The sequence below is a fragment of the Callithrix jacchus genome, chromosome 7 (assembly GCF_049354715.1).
Source record: "Callithrix jacchus isolate 240 chromosome 7, calJac240_pri, whole genome shotgun sequence".
Lineage (NCBI taxonomy): Eukaryota > Metazoa > Chordata > Mammalia > Primates > Cebidae > Callithrix > Callithrix jacchus.
The window spans coordinates 39,987,718-40,013,492 of NC_133508.1; the positions used below are offsets into that span (position 1 = coordinate 39,987,718).

At 58.8% G+C, this 25,775-nt stretch overlaps 2 protein-coding genes across 26 annotated transcripts in view; both read right to left on the reverse strand.

Moving 5' to 3' along the window:
- Positions 1 to 141: 141 nt before the first annotated feature.
- On the reverse strand, positions 142 to 2,147 carry TMEM52 (transmembrane protein 52). 7 transcript variants are annotated; one of them, XM_054258693.2, is made up of 6 exons: positions 2,118 to 2,147; positions 1,729 to 1,800; positions 1,592 to 1,635; positions 1,441 to 1,482; positions 800 to 978; positions 142 to 721 (listed from the first exon to the last, which is right to left on the reverse strand). In XM_054258693.2, the coding sequence occupies exons 2-6, from the start codon at positions 1,795 to 1,797 to the stop codon at positions 441 to 443; spliced, it is 615 nt and encodes a 204-aa protein (XP_054114668.1). In that variant the 5' UTR covers positions 1,798 to 1,800; positions 2,118 to 2,147; the 3' UTR covers positions 142 to 440. The 7 variants fall into 7 exon arrangements, with proteins under 7 accessions (XP_054114668.1, XP_054114666.1, XP_054114667.1 ...); XM_054258691.2 differs by having other exon boundaries at positions 1,441 to 1,500; XM_054258692.2 differs by having other exon boundaries at positions 2,100 to 2,147.
- A 3,600-nt stretch (positions 2,148 to 5,747) lies between these two features.
- CFAP74 (cilia and flagella associated protein 74) overlaps positions 5,748 to 25,775 on the reverse strand; it is an 84,260-nt gene continuing 64,232 nt past the window's right edge. For 12 of the 19 annotated variants that reach the window (XM_035307405.3, XM_035307403.3, XM_078330063.1 and 9 more), the window contains 19 exons: positions 25,599 to 25,720; positions 23,052 to 23,180; positions 21,697 to 21,784; positions 20,979 to 21,152; positions 19,367 to 19,500; positions 12,892 to 13,168; positions 11,776 to 11,874; positions 10,839 to 10,978; positions 10,150 to 10,284; positions 9,899 to 10,008; positions 9,705 to 9,760; positions 9,335 to 9,454; positions 8,897 to 9,052; positions 7,932 to 8,061; positions 7,591 to 7,745; positions 7,196 to 7,328; positions 6,832 to 6,992; positions 6,417 to 6,575; positions 5,748 to 6,185 (listed from right to left, as the gene is read on the reverse strand). In XM_035307405.3, coding sequence (XP_035163296.2) covers positions 6,090 to 6,185; positions 6,417 to 6,575; positions 6,832 to 6,992; positions 7,196 to 7,328; positions 7,591 to 7,745; positions 7,932 to 8,061; positions 8,897 to 9,052; positions 9,335 to 9,454; positions 9,705 to 9,760; positions 9,899 to 10,008; positions 10,150 to 10,284; positions 10,839 to 10,978; positions 11,776 to 11,874; positions 12,892 to 13,168; positions 19,367 to 19,500; positions 20,979 to 21,152; positions 21,697 to 21,784; positions 23,052 to 23,180; positions 25,599 to 25,720 — 2,574 coding nt within the window. In that variant the 3' untranslated portion in view covers positions 5,748 to 6,089. Of the gene's footprint in view, positions 6,186 to 6,416; positions 6,576 to 6,831; positions 6,993 to 7,195; positions 7,329 to 7,590; positions 7,746 to 7,930; positions 8,062 to 8,827; positions 9,053 to 9,334; positions 9,455 to 9,704; positions 9,761 to 9,898; positions 10,009 to 10,149; positions 10,285 to 10,838; positions 10,979 to 11,775; positions 11,875 to 12,891; positions 13,169 to 19,366; positions 19,501 to 20,978; positions 21,153 to 21,696; positions 21,785 to 23,051; positions 23,181 to 25,598; positions 25,721 to 25,775 lie in introns of those variants that run through there. The other 7 variants (XM_078330057.1, XM_078330059.1, XM_078330060.1 and 4 more) reach the window with 4 other exon arrangements.

Consider the following 25,775-nt stretch of genomic DNA (forward strand, 5'->3'; position numbering starts at 1 on the left):
GAATGGCAGCCTGAAGGCTGGACGGGGTACAGGCTGGGAACCACTCGCTCGCCCTGCCTGCTGGCACTGGGGGTTGGCTACCCAAGGGTTCCTCCCAGAGCTCTGGAGTCCCAGAGTCCTTCCCACATAGGCAGAGCCCACTTACATACAAACTTTATTCTCTCTCCAAGAAGATGCAGATGTCACAGCTGGCCTTGAGCTCCCACCCAAGGCTCAGGCCCAGGGGGCTTCCTCCAGCCTGAGAGTCTGCTGGGGCTGGGCAAGGGGCTGAGGCTGAAAGCAGCAGCCTGCCTCAGGGGTGACGCCATGCAGCCTGCTGGGCTGGCTGGCGGTGTAACACAGTACCTGGGCCACAGCAATGTTCTGGATGGTGGGGTGGGCTGCGGGCCCTTGGCTCCAAGTGCCAGTTCTCCGAGCTCTGGTCTGTTCTCCTACCTCCTTCAAGGGGCAGCAGAGCTACAGGGTGGGTATTGGGTACTGGGGCCTGATTCTTGTGGCATTAGAGTGGTCTCTAGGCCTGAGGCCCCAAGGGGAGGACTGGGTTTCTGGGAGGGTGCCGGCCCTTCCTCTCTGGGCTTGGCCATCTTGACAACTTCATTGTAGGAGGGTGGAGGCTCAGGGTAGTACAGGCTGTAGGCAGGAGGAGCCATGGAGTCGGGGTCCAGCTCCCCGAAGGGCAGGGGCAGCTGCGTGCCCAGTGGGTACTCCATAGAGCTGTAGGCTGCAGGGAACCAGAGTGGGTGGTTTGGCATTTACCCCGACATCTCTACACCCACCAGGCGGGCCCCTAGGCACTCACAGGTCACAGTGCTGTGTACAGGGCTGTCACTGTCCATCGGGATGACCACCAGGTCGTAGGGCTGCCGTGCTGGTGGCAGATGTGGCCGGGCCTGCACCTGCTTCCGGAGACAGCAGAAGCGGACACAGCCAGCTGTGACCCCGCACAGCAGCAGCAGGAGGACTGCCAGCAGGACCAGCCTAGGACAGCAAGTCCCCACCACTGGACTGACCCTCAGCCACCGGGCACCTGCACCGTGGGGAATGCCGTGGCACAACCACCCAAGACAGGTTAACAGGATAAAAAGCAGATAATGTCTCTCCACGTCGGAGGCTGCTGTGGCCAGAATCTGGCCTCTGGCTGCTGGGCCTGCCCTGGCTGTCTCTCTCAGGCTACAAGGATGGCCTTGGGCTCACTCCCAGGACGTGCTGCCCTCAGCGGCTGCCCCACTGCTGACCGGGATCGTGAGGGCTTCCCGTGGAGGCCAGGCGGGAGGAGTGGGAGGTAAGTCCTGCTTGCTCGAGGCCAGTTCCAGCCAGTGGCTGGGGCTGGGTGACAGCGGAGGGAGGCGGCCTGTTGAGGTAAGGGCCTGGCGGGAGTGGCCTCGGTGACCCCCGCCCCAGAACCGTCGGACGCACGGCTCAGCCGCGGCCTCCACTTACCCCACATGCCACAGGCTGCTCCAGCGGGCCTGAGGCGGGCACCTGCGGGGACGGCGGCACCTGGAGCAGGTGGGTCACCGGTCCGCCGACGACGACGCCCGCGCCTCCCCAAGGGTGGGGCCGGCCCCGGCTCCCTCCCGCCCCGACTTACTGGTCCGAGGGGTCGCAGCTTCGGTCCGCGAAACCCAGCGCCACCTGTGGGGACAGGGGTGAGCCCGAGAGGGGCGTGGTCCGAGCACGGACCCGGCCCACTGTGGCCGAACCGAGAGAGGGCGCGGCCCGACCCACCTGCGGCAGCGTCAGGAGCAGCAGCAGCAGTAGCCGGAGCCCGAGGGCCGGCAGCAGCCCTAGAGCCATGCTCTGAGGAGGTTGGAACAGAGCCCGGCGGCGAGGCTCTATGGAGCCCCGCCCACCACAGGACACACCCATCACAGAACACGCCCACATAACGCCCCCCTCAGCGCAAACCCCACCCGCCGGGCCTCGCTGGCCTCAGGCCCCGCCCACAGGAGAGCACGCCTACTGGACGCCCCACGCAGCGTAAATCCTGCCCACCGGGCCCCGCTCGCTACAGGCCCCCCCCCTCAGGGGGGGCACAAGCCTGCAAGACGACCCACTCTTACAGGACGCCCCACGCTTACAGGACGCCCCATGCTTACCGGACGCCCCACGCTTACCGGACGCCCCACGCAGCGTAAACCCCGCCCACTAGGCCTCGTTCGGCGCGAGCCCCTTCGCCACAGGCCCCGCCCACAGGAGGCGTCGCTCGCAAGACGCCCACTCGCTGGGCCTCCTCTCAATGCAAACCCCGCCCACTACCGCACCCAGTGTAAACCACGCCCACAGTCCCCGCCCAACGCAATCCCCTCCCACTGGGCCACGCCCAACGTGTTCCGAGGTCTCGTCCGTCGCTAGCCTAACTCCGCAGCTCCACCCGAGAGGCGATGGTGGGCGGGGTTCGCCCTCAACCCGGGCAAGGCGCCCCAACCCCGGCCGAACCCGGCCTGCTTTGCAGCTGGTCTGGGCTTGGCCCGGGGACCCTCGGGAGTTGGCCTAGAAAGTCGTGGCTCCCTTGGGTGTGGTTCCTGGGGTCCAATCTCGCACGCAGGCTCCAGGTTGAACTGGAGGGTCTCGCCACCGGGATGCTGGGCTTCCCGAACGCGGTGTTTGGACACTGATTGTGCACCTGTGCTGCAGGAACTGCCTGCGGGCTGGCCCTCGAGGCTGGAGCCTGGACCTGGCTCTGGGCCCTTGAGGCGCTGGGTGCAGACCACTTTCCTACAGCACTTGGCCTTGGGGACCATGCCCCACCTGGGGAATGTGGCCTCTATTCCCATTCCCTCAGCCTGCAATGCCTGCTACTCACTGTGCCGGGGGCCATTTCTTCCAGGGGACCCCTGACCCTTATCCCTCTGCTGCCAAGCCAGGGCCCCTGTTAGGCTCTTGCTGCCCTCTGCTCCCCGTGGGACCAGCAGCACACTGTCTTTCTGGTAGTCAGGCTAAGGGGCAGGGTCCATCTTGCTGCAGGAGGAGCACCCACCCCTTACTCAGAACACGTTCCACGTGTGGGCGCTGCTCAGTGTCCCCACCCCGACAAGGGCAGTGACCCTGGAGGGCAAGGCCTCCTCTGAGTGGATCTTCTGCCCACACCTGCCCTTCACCGCCTTGCTTCCTCCACTGCTGGGCTCTGCCCGAAGCTGCCTTGTACCTCCCAGAGCCTGTGCCATGGCCCTCAAGGGCCCTTCCTGCCTGCCCAGGGTGGGTAACCTCCCATATAGTCACCGAGGAATGAGAACTAAGCAGAACCCCGGCACAGTTAGGGCTTGAAGAATATCTCACTTTATAGTGTTACTACTCAGCAATTTCCTTTTATATAATCCTTTATATAATCATATTTAGTTTATAGAATTAGGGCTTGGGGGCCGGGTGTGGTGGCTCACGCCTGTAATCCAAGCACTTTGGAGGCCAAGGCAGGTGGATCACCTGAGGTTGGGAGTTCAAGACCAGCCTGACCAACATGGTGAAACCCCATCTTAAAAAAAGAAAAAAGTAAAAAAAAAAAAAAAAATTAGGGCTTGAAGAATCCCTTTATATAATCCTCTCTATATAATCATATAATAGTAGATAGTATGAGTGCCTAAAGAATATTTCCCTACATATATAATTATATCTTAGCTCATAATTGGAGGAATGCCTAGAATGGACACAGTACAGAGCATGAATTAAGGAATAAGTAGTTTATAATTGGAGGAATGCCTAGAGCAGACACAGTGCAGAGCATGATTTAAGGGACAGTCATACCATACTGAATCCATGGCCCAGGCGCCAGCGTTCAGTATCATAAAGATACCCACTGTGTGGCAGGCTTGGGGCGAGAGCCTCTCCTCCTGATAAAGGAGTTGTAGGACCTTGCTCCAGTTCTTGGTGAAGGATGCCCTCAGACCGTCAGTCCACCTTGGCGACTGTGAACTTTATCAGCTCTTGCTACTGTGCTGCTTGAAAAGCATCTTCCTATAGAATTCATTGGAGCTGCCAGAAGGTGGTGGTAACCCTGACAGCTCTGTCACTGCTGTGTGACTTAAAGCATCCTCCTATAAATCTTCTTAGAAGTAGTTTAACCATAGATAGAAGTATTGCACACTGCACCCTCTTCACTGCGCACGGCCCACCTTCAAGCCTCGGTGACCTAATGGGGGTGAACCCCTTACTGCACATGGCCCTTACCTTCATGGCAATGGACCCCTTGCTGTGCACTGTCCACCTCCTGGCCTAGGTGACCTAATGGGGGTGGACCCCATGTTTTATTGCTCACAACCCTATCACTGTCCTTAAAGATGATTTCACTCCCTGCCCTGCCCTCTAACCTATGCACAATAAATACTCAGGCTTCTGAACGTTCGGGGCCTCCCCTGACTCCGCTCATAGGTGGCGTGGTCCCCTGAGCCCAGCTGCATTTTCCTTGTACTTCTGTGTCCTGTCTCTTTATTTCTTGGATCCTGCACCTCAGCCCAGCATCAGGCACACCCCACGACCCTGTGGGCCATCAACCCTAGAACCTAGCTCCCTTGAGCCTGGCTGAGTGCGGCCCCTGGCCATTCTTCCTGCTGGTTGTGGAGGCCCAGCACGGGAGGGGCCGGGGGACAGCATGTGCACAAGCGCAGCCTGAGGCCACAACCCGGAATTCTGGAAGGTGAATACTTGGCTCCCACGAAGGACCCCCATGCAGGACCTCGTCACTCAGTATCAGGGGCCTGGCAGCAGGAGAGTCGGGTCAGGGTTTAGAAGAGAGGGGCCTGCCCAGGAAACAGTACCCCCCAGGGAGCACTTCCTCCTGAGGCCTGGGCCTGGCCTGGACCTGGCGGAGCCTGCCTTCCCCTCCCATCTGGTGTGGCGCAAGCTTGAGCCATGGTGGGTCAGACCCAGGAAGGGCAGCAAGGGACCCATTGGACAGAAATCCTGCAAAAGCCACTGCAGGGTCAATGTCACTGGTTTGAAGTTTGGGGCAGTGGTAGGTTCCTAGGCACCATGGGCCCTGGGGGGCTGGGGTGAGGGCAGGCAGCTAGAGACTGGTGTCCCCGAGGACTGTGCCCAGTAAAGCTCCTAGAAGCACCACCTGCTCTCCCCTGCCAGTCCAGGGAAGGCTTCGTATGCTCTCCTGGTGGCTGCCAGTTGGCTGGCAAGGTGTGTGTGCTGCACTGTGACAGGAGGACCAGGCTGGGTGGGCTCTCTAGGTCGGTATCCAACAAGCCATGCTTCAGAGGCAGGGTTGGGGTGCAGGTGCCACTCTGAGCTGCAGGAGCATCTCCCGGGCTGGGAGGGGTCTTCTCTGTTGAAGGGTGGGTCAGAGCCCAGAAAGCTGAGTCCAGACTTAAGACAAGTGGGAACGTAAAGGCAGGACCTGGACTTCGGGCAGGGCATGGCTGGGCTGGGTCTCTGCTGTCTGCTCATCCTTGCTTGGGTCATCATCCAGGGTCCTGGAACTTGGGAGGAGTCTGGAGATTCCCGGGCCTGCCCTCCCTACCACCCAGGGCCTCTTGGCTCTGGGTCAGTCTCAGCTCCAGCTGCACCCTGGTCCTCTGGGCTGCCTGCTGCTGCTCAGGGTGTCAGGCTTGGGGGTTGTCCTTGAATTTGGGCCAGGGTGGCCTCCCCACAGGTGTCCCGCAGGATAGCCCTACTCCAGGAGGCCCTAGCCAGGCAGAGCGGGTTGCATGGCTGTGAGGGGAGGGGCTGCTTCCCCAGGGCTCTGTCCCCACCTCCCATTCTGCACTCACCCCAGGGAATAACCCACCGTCACCCACACCGAAGGCTGCACGTCTGAGTACAGAAAGTTTATTGACAGGCTGTGGGGGGGCTCTCCTTGGGGGCAGGGGGCTCTGAGGGGCTCTGGCTAGAATGGCTGTGGGCTGGCCTGGCCTTATCGCTGGTTCTGAGTGGGGGGTCTCAGGAGGGGGTGCTCTTGGATGTCCCTGGGCTTGCTGGGTCCAGGGCAGCAGGAAGAGGCCATGGCGGCGCCAGGTGGAGGGCAGCCCATGGGAATGTGCCTGGCAGGGGATGTTCAGGTCCAGGATCCAGGGTAGTATGGCCTGGCCCTCAGCCTGGGGAGGGCTTTGAGGGTGGGTGGGGGGCCCGACAGTGCTCCGTGCAGAGGCTTAGGTCACCACCTGGGCTACAAAGATGACCTTGTAGGTCTCCTTCACATCCCCCCTTAGCTGCAGCAGGGCTGACACCATGAGTGGGTGGTCGGCCTGGAACAGGAGGGGCGGGGAGAAGGGGCCTCAGCCATGGGCACCCCGGGGAGATCTGTCTTCCAGCTGCCTGGCCCACCTCACTCCCCCCGGGCCTCCATGGCCACCCCTTCCCCTGGCCCACCTCACTCCCCCGGCCCTCCATGGCCACCTCTTCCCCTGGGAGGGAGTCAGCCCACCCAGCCTCTGGTGTTCCCAGTGCTCCCTGGCCTGCAGCCTGAAGGCACCTACGTCAAAGTCTGCAGGCGGCACCCAGGAGATGCTGATGGTCTTGGTCTGGCCACGCTCCACGGAGCCCCTGGAAGGCTCAATGGAGAAGCCCTTGTGCTGCAGGGATGCGGTGCTGTCCAGGCTGAACTCCACAGTCTGTGGGGCATGGGCTCCTGTAGGCTGCCAGCAGCAGTGGGAGGAGCAGCGAGGGTGCCCAGCTCCATGCCCCCTCCCAGCTTCCAGCAGCAGGCTGCCCACCCCACAGCTGCCACAGGAAGCCCCAGACAAGCCAGCTGTGGGGACAAGCCCCGTGAGCTTGTCAGCTTTCTGTGGTCAGTGCCCCCTTCCTGTGGCAGGGCCAGGAGCGTCAGGGCTGCCCAGGGCAGGGGAGGCTGAGGAGGCCGCCTGGTATCCCCAGGGGCAATGCTGTGGTTACCTTCTTCGGAGACAGCTGGCTGGTCCGGATACAGCCCACCTGCAGCTCTCGGGTGGCGGGGGGGGCCTGCGTGTCCATGTCAAACTGCATGTAGTCCAGAGTCACCAGGATGGGCCTCAGCTCCTCGGCTTCTGGAGAGGAAGGGCCTGGCTGGGAGCTGGCTAGAGGGGTGTGGCCAGGGGAGCGCTTCAGGGTCAGGCTGAGGCCTGGGGGAGGCTGCAACTGGACTCCTGAACTCTGGTTAGCAGGGGCTGTCCTGCCTGGCTCTGGGCTAGAAGGCTGGAATCCCTGCGCTGCTCCCCCATCTACAGGTGAGGGACCCTGGGAGGCCCTCTGTCTGTTCCCTCCCTGGGGAGGCATTTACCCTCTCTGTGCTTGGGGTGAAATACAGGGATCGCCGTCAGAGACTCCACAGGCACGTCCAGGGGGTCTCCGCCCTCCACAAACATCATGTGCTCACGGGCAGCACCCTTCAGCAGGATCTGGTGGGAGATTTTCTGGGGACAAGAAGTGCGGTGGCCTTGTCCCTGAAGGTCCGAGGCAGGGGCCCTGCTGGTAAGAGCTGGGCTGGCTCAGGGGAAGGAGGCAGGGATGGGCTGGGGACCCCGTGGGCCCCTGGACTCTGGTGTCTCCACCGACGACCTTCAACGTGGTGCTGGGTCCCCCAGGCATGGTGCCCTCGGGCCTCCACAGTGGGCAGTGCAGGGAAAGGTCAGGCCCTGGGTGGGGCAGGGGCTGGGCTAGCAGCCAGAGCCGCACCTTTTCAAAGAGCACCACCTGGAGCCGGTCAGAGAAGTAGAGGCTCTCATGGTCCGGGCTGAAGGTGACAGTGAAGTCCTGCGTCTTCCCGGGGTCCATGACGCCCTTGACTGGGGCCACACTGAACACGCTCTGGCCACTGAGGTTCTGCGTCCCTGTGGGTGGGGGGTGCAGTTCGGCCTTTCCCACCTGCAGTCGCTGTCTGTCCCCAAGCCCTGCTCCACAGAGCTCTGCACCCATACCGTCCCCCGCAGTGCCCCAGCCTGCCCAGTGCCCCCAACAGCCCTGCACCCTCTCCTCCTGCCATAGATCCAATCTCCCCTCCCCACCCCCCAGCTCACCGACCACCTCCATCCTCTGGGAGGAAGAGCTGAGGAACTGCGGCAGCTGCTGCTGGTCCTCGGCCCAGGTCCTGGAGAGGCTGTCCAGGTGCATGGAGAAGGTGATGGGGAGCACGGAGTTGTTCTGTAGCTGCAGAGAGCAGGCCATGGTCACCGCCCGCCAGTCTGGCCCAGCAGCAGGGCCGCTCCCCTTCCTGTGGTCAGTGCCCAGGACTTGGCTGCTACCCACCCACGTGGGGACCCAGGCGGCCGACGATGCCAGCACACATGGCAGTTACTGAGCTGTGTGCCAATGGCCAGTCATCCAGCCTCTTATCAGCCTTCACCAGGCCAGGACTCAGCTTTCCTGCCCGGGGTGCATGGGGGGCTCTGCGGTGCCCGGGGCACATGGGCGGCTCTGTGGTGCCTCTTGTCCTCCAGTACACCCAAATCTTGATTCGGTGAGATTCTGGCTCAATTGAACCCGAGTCCCCGCCACTGTCCTCCCTGCCCTCACCCCCTCTCCTGAGAGCACCCTTCCTCCATGCAACCCCCGTGTCGGGCTGTGCCTCCAGGATTCTCCCTGAGCCAGGCAGAGAAGCAGGCGTCCCTTGGATGGGATGAAGGCATGAGAGCCCACGGGGCAGTGTGGCTTGCTGCAGAGGTCGGCAAACCCTCACCCCTGGGTGGCCGAGTTGATCTCCAAAGGAGTGAGAGTTCAAGCAGCAGGGCAGGGAGGCTCTGTGCAGGGGCCGAGGAGGAGGGACAAGGAGCACCAAGGAGGACAGGGAGGTGGGCTGTTTCTGCAGCCTTCCCAGAAACAGGCCCGTGTTCCCTGCATGAGAGGGCGGCAGAGGCGGCAGCTGTGTTGGGGGGCAAAGGGGTCAACCGGTGTCCCTATGGGCTACTCGACTCACTGGTTACTCTGACAGGTGGCCTGAGTCCTGGGAGGCTGGAGGCAGCACCAGGGCCCTCGAGTGCCTCACCTTGAAGCTGGAGGACACAGACTCTCTGGCAATCACGTAGCCCATGTTGAGGACGTCGCCTTCGATGGAGCACGTGACCATGGATGCCACCCCAGTGCCCAGGAGGGTGAGGGTGAGCGTGCCTCTCTTGGTGATGATGTCCAGCGTTTCTTGAGCCTAAAGAGACCACCTCCCTCAGCCAGGAGCAGACGTCTGCTGGAGGCATGAGGGGGGCTCTGCCTCAGGGCAGTGGGTTCTCGGTGCTAGGGCTGAGAGCGTGGGGCGGAGAGGGTGGCTCCATTAGCTCCGCTCACTTGCTGGCTCTTGACGGGGCCTGGGGGCCAGGCTGCTCACAGACCCAGGCCTGAGCACAGGCAGTGCCTGCCCCGGCCAGTGCCTTTGTCCTGCAACGTGGGGAGCCATGGGCCGCAGTGTGGCTGGGGTGGGCCTGGGACTCACCAGGATGCTCTCATGGGGAGAGAAGGACAGCACCAGGACCTGGGTCTCGCCTGCACGCAGCCGGCCGGAGGGGTTCAGCAGGACAAAGGGGCCGTTGGGGTTCAGCAGTGAGAAGTCCAGCTGAGGGTCCGCGTCAAGGAAGGGACACGGGTGTCTGCAGCTCCACCATGCCCTCCCCAGCCCCCACTCCCACCCCGCAGGCCGCCTGGGAAGGGACACGGGTGTCTGCGGGCTCCACCATGCCCTCCCCAGCTCCACTCCCATCCCGCAGGCCGACTGGGGAGGGACACGGGTGTCTGTGGGCTCCACCACGCCCTCCCCAGCCCCACTCCCACCCTGCAGGCCGCCTGGGCCAGGTGGACAAGGACACAGCCAGATCCTCAGGAGAGACGTTCTGGATGGAGACCTTCTGGACGCTGCGGTGCCCTGAAACGGGGCAGGGAGCATCACACTGCAGCCCCAGGCCCCCAGTAGCACCCCCGTCCAGGGGCAGGGCGTGGGGCCGGGAAGGCGTGGGCGTGTCTGGCCCTGCGGTGGAGGTGTGCGTGGGGCCGAGCATCTCACCCACGGCGACGTCGCCAAAGTTAAAGATGGTTTTGCCTTTATGGGATGTCACCACGACAGATGGCGCCACGCTTGGGCACCACAGCTCCAGGTAGAGGGTGTTGTGGGGGCTGCGGGAGGGAAGGGCATGCTGAGGGCAGGGTGGCCAGCCCCCTGCCTGCCCGGGCCCCAGAGTCGGTCAGTAGCAGAGAGCGGCTGCAGTAGTGCGTTTGTGGCCAACCGCACCCCACTCCGGGCAGAGCACCCTGCACCTGAAGCTCAGGGGCTCCGACCCCTTCCTGTTGTTGATGTAGCCACTGGCAACAACGCAGGGAACCACAAATGTGTCAAACTTCGCCTGGAACGATCTGGCCAGGGTGGCTTGGGCGGCCTGGTACTCGTCGGAACTGGAAGGAAGCCAGTGGTGTGCACTCCCGCCCTGCCCCCACCCCGCCCCCAAGGGGCCTCGGCCCAATCCGAGGCTCTGCCTTGGCCTCCCAGGCTGTGGCTGTCCCAGTTGTGTCTGACAAGCTGGCTTTTCCACCCTCTGGCTCCTGTGGGGGACTTGTCACCCACTCCAGGTCCTTGTCAGCTGGGTGCCTGGGGACTGGGGTTTGGGGCAGGTCCTTTGGCCCGTGGCTAGAGAGCCCTCCTGGTGCCATAGGCACCCATCAGAGCTTTCCCAGGGCTCATTCTGCACCCAGGGAGGCTGAGTGGGGGGCGCTGGCTTTGCTCCCCACCCGTGGAGTGAGGCAGTGTGCATGGGTGCCAGGCCTGGGGGAATGGGGTGGGCAGATCCCAAGAGGGCAGCGCCTGGATCCAGCTATGTCTGAAGTCATCAGTCCTTCTAGACACATGGGTCATTCCGGGCAGTCTGGGGGGGAACTGTCCACAGGGGCCGCAGTGGGTCCCACCAGAGAGGCCTGGAGGGAAGGAGATGGGCAGCCCCTCCTGGACACACCTGGGCTTTAGCTCCCGCTTCTGCAGCTCCAGGACATGGGGGACACAGACTCTGAACAGCTTGTCTGGATTCTGTACTCGCAGAAGGGAGAATGACAGTCTCTGCAGGCCCTTCCTCTGGGCAGCCAGGTCCTTTCGGAACTGTTGGGGAGCAGCTGGCTGTGGGGCTGTGCAGGGCCCCGAAGGCACCCCAGCTGTGCCCTGTGGCTCCTCCACAGCCTGTGCAGGAACCGTGGGAGCCCCAGTTTGGATTGAACGGGGACCCAAAAACCAACTGGGTGCCCAGGAAGACAGTAGCCAGTGTGGAAGGGCGCATGGGGAGCAGCACACAGACCTCCACAGAGGGGCTCACAGACTGCAGCGCCTGCCTTCGCCAGAGGATAAACTGAGGCACAAAGGAGTGAAGAGGTGGCCAGAACCAGGGTCCCTACCCTGGTGCCTTCCCTCATCTTCACCGCAGAAGGCCAAAGGGAGCGCCGCCCCTCACGTGCACGCTGGGAGGAACCCGGGACGGGAGGCCACCTCTGGGGCTGGGGCTGGCGGCGCTGTGGGGCGGACCCTGCAGAACACTCCACTGCAGTGGCATTTCGGGTGTGGGTGCACCTCCCCGGGCTCCAAGTGGTGGGAGGGGCCTGCATTGCATCTGCCGCAGCCCTGGGTTGAAGCCCCTGCTGACCCCACCTCCTGAGCCCACTCTTTCCTGCTCCGGCCTGGCGGTGACTTCCAGAGACGAGAAAAGGTCTTGGTGAACAAGCTTTTTAACGCAGTGCTCGGAAAAAGTCTCCCTTGGGTGCCTGGCACGAAGCCTGGGCCCCCAGGGACTCGGGGACGGTGGCGTTCACTCCTGCAATAGGTGGCAAAGTCCCCCCCACCGCGATGCTGCCCACAAGGCCTTCCCTTCCCCAACCCACACCCCTCCTCTCCCAGGCCCCACGCACAAATTTGGGCTCCATTTCTTTGTTTAGGAGAGGGAGAGCTTCCTGGCGGATCAGCTTCTCGGGCAGCACGGGCCGGAAGGCCACCTGGACCAGGCACCTCTGGGGAGAGACGAGCATGGGCATAAGGCTGCCACCTCCCTCTGACCCGGGGAGCCCCTGCTAGCACTCTGCCTTCCTCAGCCCCGGGCATCCCCATGAGGTCACCGCTTCCTTGAGATTTCAGGCTGCATGCCTTTGGTAAGGCCTTCCCTGACCTCTGTCCCCCAGGAAGGTGGACAGGCTGCAGGCCTGAGCGCCAAGCCCTCTGGCCTTGCAGGGTGGGGATCCCACGGGGTGGCAGTGACAGCTGAGCCTGCCTTTTCTTCACTGAGTTTCAGGGGCAATTCCCGCACCCTAACTTGGCCCCTGCACACACCAGCCTTTCTAGCGCGCCTCCGTTTTGGAAATGGCTCCCCACGGAAGGGTCCCACCATGAAAGAGCCCACAGACGGTGTACAGTGGGGGTGCGGGGTGACATGATGTGGGGGGGGAGAGGAAGCAAGGGAAGGAAGAGGATGGGGGAGGGGGAGAGAGGGGGGAGAACAGCGGGGAGGAGAAGGGGTTAGGGGGACGGGAGAGCTGCATGTGGGGGTGACAGCCACGTGCCCTTCCTCACTAAGGCCTCTGGCAGCCCTCAGGGTCACCCAGGCCCTGCCAGGCTCAGGGCTTTGTGCTCTGCAGGAAGGTGGAGTGCTGGCTGCGAGTGGCTGACCCCTCTGCTCCTCGTCTGTCTGTGAGGTCCCCTGGTCCAAGGGGCTACACAGCCTTCCCTAGTCTCAACCTGGGAGGCCAGGATGGGTGCCCGCCAGGCCAGCAGCCTGGGGAGCTCCTGCCTCTTAGGGTCAGGCTGGCCAAGGGCACTGTGGCCTCCTCCCATGTGGGCGGGCTGGACCCCATCTACGGAGGCCATGGAGGCTCCCTGCACCCTGCTCGGGTCTGATGAGGGTCGGAACTCCCACCCCTGCTCGCCGGGTTGAAACCCTGTGGTTAAGGGTGTGCAGAGCCAGACACCCTGGGGGCAAACATGGGTGTTGTGGAGCCCCTGGCTCCCAGCCTGCGTGTGGGGCCCACACCTACCTTTCCTGGCCACACGGTCCCCACCGAGGGTGAGATGGTGATAGGCGAGTCTGGGGGCAGCAGGAACTCGAAAGACGTGGGCCCCACGGGAGAGGCGTCCTCTGAGCCAATGCGGGGCTTGGAGTGGGTCAGTGAGCTCATGCTCAGGTGGGAGTTGATGACGTACAGCTTGGCCACTGAGGTGTCATACAGGGCCGTGGCCGCAAACTTGATCTGGTAGTGGGACAGTTCCAGGGGCGGGTGGACGCCAACAGCCCGGCAAGACAGCATAAAGCACCTGCAAACACCAGCGACGGAGGCCCTCAGCCTTGTGGAGTGGGGGGAGGGGCGGGTCCCTCTGCAGCAGGAGCAGGGGCTGCTGGGTGGAGGACAGGCCCTGAGTGAGGCTCACAGGGACAGGCACGTTCCCACTGCCCGTGGGGTCACTGCCCCGTTAACACATTTTGAAAATATAGCACGTCCTTGTGCACATTTTAGGTGGGTAGCTAAAAATTTTTAAATGTATTTATTGATTTGTTGCCCAGGCTGGAGTGCAGTGGCGCCATCACAGTTCACTGCAGCCTGCAACTCCTGGGCTTAAGGGGTCCTCCTGCCTCAGCCTCCTGAGTAGCTGGTACTACAGATGCGTGCCACTGTGTCCTGGGTAGCTAAAAATTTAATCACAAGTTTAGATAGTTGCAAAGGAAGTTGAAAAAGAAATTTCTAGCTTTTTTTTTTTTTTAGATGGAGTCTTACTCTGCTGCCTAGGCTGGAGTGCAGTGGCACGATATTGGCTCACCGCAACCTCTGCCTCCCAGGTTCAGGCAATTCTCCTGCCTCAGCCTCCTGAGTAGCTGGGATCACAGGCGTGTGCCACCACGTCCAGCTAATTTTTGTATTTTTAGTGAAGATGAGGTTTTACCATGTTGGTTAGGCTGGTCTCAAACTCCTGACCTTGTGGTCCATCCACCTTGACCTCCCAAAGTGCTGGGATTATAGGCGTGAGCCACCGTGCCTGGCCTTCAGTTTATTTTGTTAAATATTTATTGACATTTTAAAAACAGATATCTCTAACTGTGAGCACAGGTGTCTCTGATGCCTCTTACGAGCAAGTTGATCCCTGCCACTATCCATTAAAAAAAGACCAGGGGCCGGGCGTGGTGGCTCAAGCCTGTAATTCCAGCACTTTGGGAGGCCGAGGAGGGTGGATCACGAGGTCAAGAGATCGAGACCATCCTGGTCAACATGGTGAAACCCCGTCTCTACAAAAAATACAAAAAATTAGCTAAGCATGGTGGCGCGTGTCTGTAATCCCAGCTACTCAGGAGGCTGAGGCAGGAGAATTGCCTGAACCCAGGAGGCGGAGGCTGCGGTGAGCCGAGATTGCGCCATTGCACTCCAGCCTGGGCAACAAGAGCGAAACTCTGTCTCAAAAAAAAAAAAAAAAGACAAGGTACCTGGGTATTTTAACCACTGGAAATTTCACATTTTCCTTCAATGCCTATTTTATATTTTATGCTGAAAAGGATAATATTATCACATTTGTCTGTAACATTCATTTGTTGTAATATTCAAATGCATATTTTTATGTCTTGTGACCACAGGCTCTAAATGCTTAAAAAAATTCTTAAAAATTTTAAGAAAAATAGGCCAGGTGTGGTGGCTCACACCTGTAATCCAAGCACTTTGGAGGCCAAGGCAGACGGATCACCTGAGGTCGAGAGTTCAAGGCCAGCCTGACCAACATGGTGAAACCCCATCTTAAAAATAAATAAATAGGGCCGGGCGCGGTGGCTCAAGCCTGTAATCCCAGCACTTTGGGAGGCCGAGGCGGGTGGATCACGAGGTCAAGAGATTGAGACCATCCTGGTCAACACGGTGAAACCCCGTCTCTACTAAAAATACAAAAAATTAGCTGGGCATGGTGGCGCGTGCCTGTAGTCCCAGCTACTCGGGAGGCTGAGGCAGGAGAATTGCCTGAACCCAGGAGGCAGAGGTTGCCGTGAGCCGAGATTGCGCCATTGCACTCCAGCCTAGGTAACAAGAGCGAAACTCCGTCTCAAAAAAATAAAAATAAAAATAAATAAATAAATATATATTTTTAAAAGAGAAGACCAAGGGAAGATAAACCCCCAAATAGGGAATTATCATAATTTCTGGCCGGGCGGGGTGGCTCACGCCTGTAGTCCCAGCACTTTGGAGGCCAAGGCGGGCGGATCACCTGAGGTCGGGAGTTCAAGACCAGCCTGGCCAAGATGGTGAAACCCCATCTTTATTTAAAAAAATATTTTTTTTAAATTTAAATCCCAAAGTGCTGGGATTACAGGTGTGAGCCACCCTGCCGGCTAAAAAAAAAAATTTAAGAAAAATGTAGTTGGTGGGGTGTTGCCCAGTTGGGTCTCAAATTCCTGGATTCAAGTGATCCTCCTGCTTCAGCCTCTCAAAGTGCTGGGATTACGGGTGTGAGCTATGACGCCCACTGCTCACTAAAATTATTTTTGAGTGGCGATACTGTTGGTTATTATTAGTACTCAATTTTTTTTTGGAGACAGAATCTCGCTCTGTTGCCAGCTTGGAGTGCAGTGGCTCGATCTGAGCTCACTGCAACCTCTGTCTCCAGGTTCAAGCAATTCTCCTGCCTCAGCCTCCTGAGTAGCTGGGATTACAGGCACGCGCCACCATGCCCAGCTAATTTTTTGTATTTTTAGTAGAGACGGGGTTTCACCATGTTGACCAGGATGGTCTCGATCTCTTGACCTCGTGATCCACCCGCCTCGGCCTCCCAAAGTGCTGGGATTACAGGTGTGTGCCACCACGCCCGGCGACTTTGTACCTTATTATGTCTTCCCTTCTACTTTCTTTGGGTTTAATTTCCTGTGTTCTTTCCTAATTCTTGAAAAGGAGGTTCAGCTGGTTGATTTTCCAACCCTCTTTTGTAATATCTGCATTTAGAGCTAGAACGAGGTGCTGCTCTGATGGCCACAGGCCTCAAACCTAATGGGTCCTACATGGAACCCACGGTGGTGGCCACAATGGTCAGTCACAGAAGCACCCAGGCTGAGGGGAAACAAGCAAAATCCAGACCAGCAGCTGGGGTCTGATGCCACCTACGTGGGTCTGATGCCACTGACGTGGGGTCCCCGTCTGCGCGGGGCTCTCCTGGTCTCGGCACTCAAAGTCCTCTGGCCTAGGAAACCCCTCGGTGCTAGGCACACTGCATGGCGGTCACCCTATGTCTATGCAAGTGCAGAAACGTGTACACGTGCACACGTGTGTGCTAGGTTACAGGTACACAGACACGTAGTGCCACCCCTGGCATTCCTGACAGTGATGGACTCTGTGGAGGGAGGGAGAAGAAACCCAGCTCCGGCCTGAGGGAGAACGTTCTGTAACAACGACATGGCAGGCAAGTAGGGGACAAGTCTAAGGTCCGGTTTTTGGGTGGAGGGCACATGATGTTGGCTTTCTGAGTTTGTGGATCACCTGAAAATGGAGGGAGGAAGAGAGCAGAGGACATGCTGCTTAGAAAGTTGGGACCTGATTTTTTTGATTGGCACTTCACACACACACAGGAACTGCAGAGGGTGCTCTGGAGCCGATGAGCTACAAAAACTCTCCAAACGGGGCTCCTTTCTGAGTGTGCAGAGGAGAGCTGAGTGCTGTGGTTCACGCCTGTCATCCCAGCATGATGGGAGGCTGAAGCGGGAGGGTTGCTTGAGGCTGTGAGTTCAAGACCAGCTTGGGCAACATAGTGAGAACCCCCTGTCTCTATCAACAATAAAAGAATTAGTCAGGCAGGGACGCGTGTTCCTGTAGCCCTAGCAATACTCGAGGCTGCAGTGGGAGGACCGCTTGGACCCAGGAGACTGAGGTTGCAGTGAGCCACGAGTGCACCACTGCACTCCAGCCTGGTGACAGAGCAAGACCCTGCCTCAAAAAAATTACATTAAATTGTAAAAGTTCAGAAAAAGTAATTGCATGTGAAAATAAGCAGTAGTAAAAGGTCAAATCACAGGTGAGACTGTTGTGGGAAGAGAGAGAACAAGGAATTTGTGCAAACAGTGAAGCAAACTGGAAGCCGTGCCGCGAGGGAATGAAACGCCAGAGCGTAATGACGCAGCACGTGCTACACAGAGTTCAGAGGGTGGCACAGGCCTGGAATCTGCAACAGAGGTGGGCGGAGTCACAGGGATGTGATAGCAGATGGAAGGTATAGATCACTGAGCGCCGAAGGAGGCCGAGGGAGAGACGCTGGGCGTGAAAGCGCCCGGGAAGGAGCCAACGTGGCTTTTGAAGTCGTCTCACTGCCAATGGATGCATGGCATGGAACAGAGGAACATGTTAACTGATGCCACGGGGCAAGATCCAGCCTGTGGCTAACTCCACAGAGCAAATTCACCTGGTTTCTGCAATAAATACATTTCCAGGATCCATAGAGATGGAGGGAGGCCCAAATGGCCCATGCCAGGAGGACCCAAAGGTGGAAGATTGTTTGACAAAGGCACAAAGGAATTCAGGGGAGAATGGAATCTTCCCAACAACGAGGCTGGAGTGATTGGAAACCTCTGTGCAAAGAAACGAACTTCAGCTCGGCTCACATCTTAGACAAAAGCAATCCAAACGGACCGCAGACCCAGCTGTGACTGCCCCCAGGTGTCTTGGTCTTGGTCCCAGAACACATCCCTGGAGGCCAATGGTCCAAGCAGCAAACACCCACCCAGGACCACCAGCTGCCGGCCACCACTTCAGGTCCAGCTTCACCTCTTCCTCTCCAGCTCCTCCTTATCCCACTCGCAGGCTCAGGGAGGTGCAGAGACTGGCTGGTCACACAGCACCTCAGAGCATGCAGGGCTCACACCAGGCCCACCTGTGTCCAGACGGGTGCCCTGCATAGCACGCATGTACACACATACACTCACGTAAAAGCACTCACGCATGCATGCTCACATGCACTCATGCACAGGCACACAGAGTCTCATGTAAAAGGACTCACGCATGCACGCTCACATGCACTCACACACACGAGCACTCACAGTCACATAAAAGCACGCACACATGCTCACATGTACTCACATGCTCACACAGGCACTCACACAGTCACATGTAAAAGTATGCACGTATGCTCACATGTACTCACACATGCTCACACACAGGCAGTCTCACGTAAAAGCAGGCATGCACGCTCACATGAACTCACACACGCTCACCCACGGACACTCAGTCTCGTAAAAGTGCTCGTGCTCACGTGCACTCACATGCTCACACACGGGCACTCAGTCTCATATAAAAGCACTCACGCATGCACACACACTCAAATGCACTCACATGCTCACACACGGGCACAGTCACATAAAAGCACACACATGCACACTCACATGCACTCACACACGGTCACTCAGTCTCACGTAAGAGAACTCATGCACATTCATATACACTCACACATGCTCACAGTCACACAGTCTTACGTAAGAGCACTCACAATGCATGCTCACGTGCACTGACACTCACACAAGGTATTCAGTCTTACATAAAAGCGCGCATGCACACTCATGCACTTGTGCATTCTCACACAGGCACTCATACAGTCTCATGTGAAAGCACATATGCACACTCACATGCACTCACATGCTCACACACAGGCACTCAGTCTCACATAAAAGCACACATGCACTCGCATGCTCACACACAGACACAATTTCATGTGAAAGCACTCACACATGCACGCTCACATGCACTCACACGGGCACTCACAGTCTCACGTAAAAGCACACACACATGCATGCTCACATGCACTCACGCTCACACATGGGCACTCAGTCTTGTAAAAGCACTCATGCACGCACACTAACATGCTCACACACAGGCACTCACACAGTCTCATGTAAAAGCACTCATTCACATTCATATACACTTACACGTGCTCACACACAGGCACTCACAGAGTCTCACGTGAAAGCACTCACACGTGCATGCTCACATGCACTCATGCTCACACAGGCACTCACCCCCCCATACACTCACATGCCTGTGTGTGAATGAGTGTGAGCTCACATGCACACCCACACTCACATACATGCACTCACACATTCACACAATCACATATGCCCACACACCTTCACACTCCCACGGGCTCATGCACACATGCACTCACACTGACCCACTCACACCTACTCATAGTGATACACCTAATGCACACACATGTTCATACGCTCACACAGGCACACTCACCTGTTCTCACATACATGCTCATATAGATGCATACTGATGACACATACATGCATGCTATCACACTCATATAAACACACACACAAGGCTGAGCTGGCCCAGAATGCAAGCTACCTGTCTGCATCCGGGTTTGAGCTTCCTGCTGCCCAGCCCAGCCCTGTGGTCAGCCAGACAGGTGGGGTCTAGAGCGGGATGCGGTGGTGCTGGGAAACGTGGTCCCTCCTGAGCGGGCACTCTGGGCCCACTGCACCCTGCTCCCTGGCAGGCTCACCGGTTGATCTCAGACTTGCAGATGAGCTCGAAGCTGTATTCCTTGGCCTTGGTGGGCTGGAAGATCACATCGAACTGCAGCGTTTCCAGGGGCAGGATTGCCCCAAACCCATCATTGGGCTGGATGTCCACAAACTGGAAAGGGAAGAGTGGTCTGAGGGGAGTGTCATGGGGAGATCGCATGGACACACGTGCGGCAGGGCTGTGAGACTAGTGTGATCATGTGTGGGTGAGGAGTGTGTGAGGGGCGTGCAAATGTGTGTATGAATATGTGAGTGCATGTGCATGAATGCATGATTGTGAGCACGTGCACGTGTGTGTGAATGTGAGTGTGTGTGATTGCATGTGGGTATGAATGTGAATGTGTGAGCAGTTGTGAGCATGTGCATGTGTGTGAGAATGAGTGAATGTGTGCACACACGTGAGTGCATGAGCAGTTGTGAGCATGTGCACATGTGTGTGTGAATATGGGTGCATGCGATTGTGAGCATGTGCACATGTGAGCATGTGAATGCATGAGGAATTGTGAGCATGTGCACGTGTGTGAATGTGTGAGTGCATGTGTATCAGTGTGTGAATGTAAGCATGTGCACGTGTTCGTGTGAATGTATGTGTATGAGTGATTGTGAGCACGTGCACGTGTGTGAGCGTGTGAATGTGAGGGCATGAGTGCGTGATTGTCAGCATGTGCACTTGTATGTGTGAGCATGTGTGAGCAATTGTGAATGTGAGCATGTGCACGTGTGTGTGAATGTGTGAGCACATGTGTGATTGTGAGCATGTTCACATGTGTTTGTGTGAGCACGAGTGCATGAGCAATTTAGTGTGTGCATGTGTGTGTGTGAATGTGTGAGCACATGTGAGTGCATGAACGATTGTGAGCACATTCACGTGTGTGTGAGAATGAATGCATGTGAGTGCGTGAGCCATTGTGAGCATGTTCACGTGTGTGAATGTGTGAGCGCATGTGTATTAGTGTGTGATTGTGAGCATTGCACATGTGAGCGTGTGTGAATGTGTGAGCGCTTGTGTTTGAGTGCATGATTGTGAGCATGTGTGTGTGAGCATTAGTGTGAATGAACGCATATGTGAGTGTGAGCAACTGTTAGCACATGCACGTGTATGTGAGTGCTTGTGTATGAGTGTGTGAACAGTTGTGAATGTGTGCATGTGTGTGAGCATGTGTGCATGTGTATGAGACAGGGAGTGAGAGAGGATGATGGTGTTGGGGGTGTCAGCAGTGGGGCGGCCCAGGGAAGGGTGAGGGCTGCCCAGGCTTGTGCCTCGTCCTGGCTACCTTGTGTGGCTGCCCTACTGTGACAGGGGAAATTTCTGGAAGGAAGAGCAGGGATCTGGAGCACAGCGGGTGCAAGGGACCGAGGGTGGGGGTGCAGGTGACAGGCTGAGGTTGGGCCGAAGTGCCCAGGGCTGGGGTGCAGGGTGGGGAGACCCAGGGGGTGCAGGTGACAGGTGGAAGTTGGGCCATGGCACCCAGGTCTGGGTGGAGGGTGGGGTGGCCTGGGCATGGGGACCTTGGAGCAGCGGCTGTTGTGTCCTGTCCCTAGGGCTTCCCAGCCTTGCCCCTCTGGCCCTGGCCTGGCTGCAGGAGGTACCTTGGGAAGCCTGACGAACCCGAACTCCTGGGGCAGGAGTGAGTGGTTGTGGAGGTGGATTTCCGTCTTGATGGCCTCGTAGATGGTGCAGTAGCCAAAATCCACCTCCGCGGGGTTGAGCTCCAGGTCCGAGGTGGTGACGATGGCGTGCACGGTGAACTCCACTGGCTTGTTCTGAGGCATAAAGGGCACAGGTGCCCTCACAGAGGCTTGGAGACTCCCCAGGTGCTCCCCAAACTCCGAGGCATGACCACTGCTGCTCGTAGTCACAGGCCACGGTTTCCAAGACACGACGAGGCCCTCTTGATAAAACCCGCTTCCCTGTGACCGCTCCCTGACGTGGGCGGGGAGGTGCTGTGGGTGCGTGGCAGCTGAGGGCCAGCTGGGTGTGGCAGTGGGGAGCGTGTGTCTCCATGTATGGCACACTTGGGCATGTAGATGTGTGCACCTGAGTGTATGGGGCCCACCTCGTGTGCACACATGGGTGCTGGTGGCTGGGACAGACCTTGGAGGCCTCTCTCTGGCCCACGAGCACCCTACTAGGAGGCAAGCCCTGCCCCTCTGGCTGCCAGACACCCATGGGAAAGCATGTGAGTCTGGGCTCTGACACCAGAGCCCTGGCCTTTTGGGGCCCTTGGTCAGGTGCCGAGCCTACCTCCCAGGAAAGCCCCTGCTCCCCAGGTGCTCCCGGCATCCCTGGGAGACGCCCAACACAGACCTGGTCAGCCACCCATATGGTCATTGGGGCCTCCAGGACTCGCGTTTCCTTGTCAAAATACTTCCCGGCGTCCTCTGGGAGGGAGTGTCTGAAAGAGGCGGACAGGGCTCTTTCCATTTTGTGAAATGACAGTAAGACCCTCTCAGTCGTGCTTCTAGATCTGCGAGAGCCACGACATCTCTGAACATGAGCACTGAGACACATGGCACCGCCCTCCTGCTCTCACACAGAGCCCGCAGGCGCATGGCCCGGTGGCTCCTGGGGGGTCTGTGGTGAGTCTGAGTCTGAGCAGCTGGTCACTCCCAGGAACACCACTCGTGCCTGTGACTCAAAAGCTGTGTTTAAATAAACAGAAATAAATTCCATAGTCATGTTTCAAATTAATATGGAGTTTGTATCATAAAGGAATCCTAAAAAGCCCTTTAAAAACTCATTCTCATTTTAATCAGAGTTTGATCTCTGATTACAGAAGGAAGTTAATGTTGTTACAGAAATATCAGGAACAGGACGAATAAGAAAGAAAAAAATTAGCCTCCCCACGAGGGAGGCCGGCCAGGAAGTTCCGTCCTGTTCCCCTCCCAGCCCCACCAGGGTCCGTGTCTGCTGCGCACACCTTGTCTACCTCCCCCGCCAAGCTCCACAGAGCATCCTTTGTTTGGACCCAGGTCCTAGCCTGGATGCCAAGGGCGGCTCTGGCAGCCAGGATCAGACACAGGACGTCCAGCCTCCAAAGCACAATGAATGCTGAAGTGCAGAAACCAAAATCTGCCTGGCAAGAGCAGAGACCAGGGGATACACCCAGGAGGCCTGGGAAGAGCCTTGGGTTGGAGAGGGCAAGGGACGGCCAGGTGACAGGGACACCCTCAAGACGCAGGTAAAGGGGAAAACATTGGTGTGCACCGGGCCTGAAACAGAACCCTAGGAGTTACGGGGAAAGGAATGAAGACAGTGTGGAGGGCAGGGTGCCCGCCGTCAGCCACAGCCTTATCCCGGGTCACCTTATCCCGGCAGGTAGCAGACCCTCAGTCGTGGTGAGAGCCGCGGGCCATGCGTGGGGGACGCACAGCCTCCCGATCTTTTCAACAACAATGCTGGAATAATTGGAAACCTTTGTACAAAAAACTGAACTTCAACTTGGCTCACAAAACAAAAGCCATCCAAATGGACAACAGACCCAGCTGTGACTGCCCCCACCCTGCCCTGGTGTTTGGCCTCTGTCCCAGAACACATCCCTGGAGGCTGATGACTCTGGCAGCAATAAGAATGGAGTGGCCATTGGCGAGGGACACTGGAGCCCACGCCCGCCCACGCCCACCCACGCCCTTCTGCCCTGGCCCCAGGGTCCCAGAACCTACCGGGGCAGGAACTTGAGCTGCACAGAGTAGGAGGACTGCGCCTGGATGTAGCCCGTCTCAGGGAGGAGCTCCAGGTGGGCCCTCAGCTCCTTGCACACCTCGAACCTCAGGCGCAGAGCAGCTTTCGATCTGTGGACCCGCCACAGGGCACTGGGTCAGGCACCACAGCCGTGATTGTGCGTGCTCAATGCTTGGAGTTATGAAAACATTCCTAATACCCAAGCCCCTGACAGGTGCCCAGAGCCCCACCACAAGCCACGCACGTGCTCCTCGACAATCAGTCTTCAAAGCCCTGCTTTTTAAGGGCTATTTTTTCTGAAATGAAATCTGATGAGGAATTCTTAAAAATAACCACAGCGAAATGGAAGCATGACCCTAATCGGCTCTCAGGAACTGGAGTGCTTTCCGGGGAGGGCACCTGCCAGGCAGCCCCTGGGGGCAGGGCCCTGGAGGGCACATGAGGGGTACAACTGCCTCCCTCAGGACTCTGCCCGCCTCCTGCCCAGGGCGTCCCCACAGCCTGCAGCTCAAGCATGGGGCACTTGGGGGTCTGGGACGGCCCCAGGCCTCAGTGATGACGGCAGCCTCCAACTCAAGACCAGCCCAAGAGAGCCGAGGTGCCCACCAGTCACTGGCAGGCCCTGCATCTGGTCTCTACCTCAGGATCTCTCAAGCCAACAGCCTCCTCAGGACCACCTGGATCTCCCTGTTCCCACAGTGAGGGCCCCCTCCCCTCCCTGTCTTTGAGCCTCTGCTAGACACAGTGGTGTGGCCACCCCACCACAGCCAGGCAATCCACGAGGGAGGATGTGGAGGGTGCGACAGCGGAAATCTCTCCTCCCTCTTATGCTTCGTCGTGACAGCCACCCATGCAGCGGTAGCCCTGTTTCCATCCACCTCAGACCTGCCTCTGACCTCGGACCACTATCCAGAGGCACTCACAGTGCGTCCCAGCACACCGACCACTGTACCCTTACTGCTGGGGTCCCATGTGAGGCGGGCGCCCAGGTGCTCAGAGACCCTGCCCTCCCTGTCCAGCAGATGCTGCTCTGCCTTCCAATTCCCTTGCAGGGCCAGAGTCTGTGCAAACCAGCACGCGGCTATGCTGAGGTCATGAAACCACAGCCGGAGACCACTCACAGAGCCGAAAGCACAGTCCCAGAGAACACCCACAGAGCCCCAGCCCCAGCCCCAGAGGCCACCTACAGACCACAACCACAGCCCCGGAGGCCACCCACAGTTGCAACCACAGCCCTGGAGTCCACCCACAGAGCCGCAGCCACAGCCCTGGAGTCCACCCACAGAGCCACAACCACAGCCCCGGAGACCACCCACAGAGCCACAGCCACAGCCGCAGACCACCCACAGAGCTGGGCCCCACCCAGTGCCCAGTGCCCGACAGATACACCAAGGCCCTTTCTGTCACATTTCCATCTGGCAGGACAGATGCCAGAGGTGAGCAGACCTTACAGCAGCCATGACGCTGACACCTGCGCTGGCTCCTGGGCCACCTTCAGGCTGCACATTCCCGGCCTGTGCGGGGGCCCACAGGAGTCAGACAGCAGGAGGGAGGCTCTGCGGGAGCCGTTCCTACCCAGGTCACCCTTGGCAGTGGCTGCGCCTGGGGCTGGGGCCAGGGGCCTCTGCATCCGTGCCCTGCTCCTGGTGCTAGTGCACTGGGGCTCCGTCTTGGAGACCCCACAAGCCCAGCCTCGCCTCCGTCTGCCTTTCGCCCCGGTGTGGCTCTTCAGGGCAGGCTGATTGCTCTGGTCTCTGGAGCCCTTGCCACACTCTGCACGTGGAAGCTTCCTCCTCTGGGCTCTGGGTCTCCTGTGGCCGCTCACCCTGCCTGTGTGCATGAGGGGCTGAGGACACTGGCTGGGCCCAGGCGGGCAGTGCGTTTCCCATGGCTGCTGAAAGGACTTGCCCCAGTGGAAGGCCCCACACCAAAGAGGCGCATGCCTTCTCTCCACATCCTGGAGGTCAGAGGCCATGATGGAGCCCACGGAGCTAAGGCCCAGGTGTGGGCAGTGCTGTGCCTTCTGCGGCTCTGGGGAGAGGCTGCTTCTCTCCTTTCACAGCCTCTAGAAGCTGCAATGTCCCAGCCTTGGGGCCCTTTCTCTGTCTTGGAAGCCAGCAGTGCGGTATCTCCACATCAGCCGGACTCTGACCCTCCTGCCTCCCCCTGTGACGGCCCCCATAATGACACTGGCACCTCCTCAGTGATCCTGGATCACCCCCACCAAGGTCACTCTGCCCAACCACATCTGCTGAGCACCCCTTGCTACAGAGGATGACGTTCAGGGCCTGGGCAGCAGCCATGGCCACCCCAGGCGCTGTGTCCCTGCTGGCCACTGGGGGCCTCACGGCTTATACACGAGTGGGTAGGGTAGGGGGCTCACCCTCTGTGCACAGGCGGGCAGTGGCTCATCGCGTGTGCAGGGGCGGGCAGGGGCTCACCGTGTGTGCAGGGGTGGGCAGGGGCTCACCGTGTGTGCAGGGGCGGGCAGGGGCTCACCGTGTGTGCAGGGGCGGGCAGGGGCTCACCGCGTGTGCACGAGCACGGAGTCCTGGTAGAGCCGGTCGTACATGCAGATCTTTAGGTCCACGCTGGGCCTTGGCACCCAGACTGGCACATCGATGGCCATGCCCATGACCCTAAAATGCAGCTGAATGTGGACACGTGAGCTCAGCAACAGGTAGTTCCTTGGGCAAAGCAGGCGG

What these genes read in the sequence shown, in the direction of transcription:
- TMEM52 (XM_054258689.2), bottom strand. Translation starts at nt 1,887, where the DNA reads ATGTGGGCGTGTTCTGTGATGGGTGTGTCCTGTGGTGGGCGGGGCTCC. An exon ending in AGCAGCCTGTGGCATGTGGG is followed by an intron (nt 979 to 1,440) that starts GTAAGTGGAGGC and finishes TTGCTGTCCTAG; the next exon opens with GCTGGTCCTGCTGGCAGTCC. An exon ending in TGTACACAGCACTGTGACCT is followed by an intron (nt 722 to 799) that starts GTGAGTGCCTAG and finishes GGTTCCCTGCAG; the next exon opens with CCTACAGCTCTATGGAGTAC.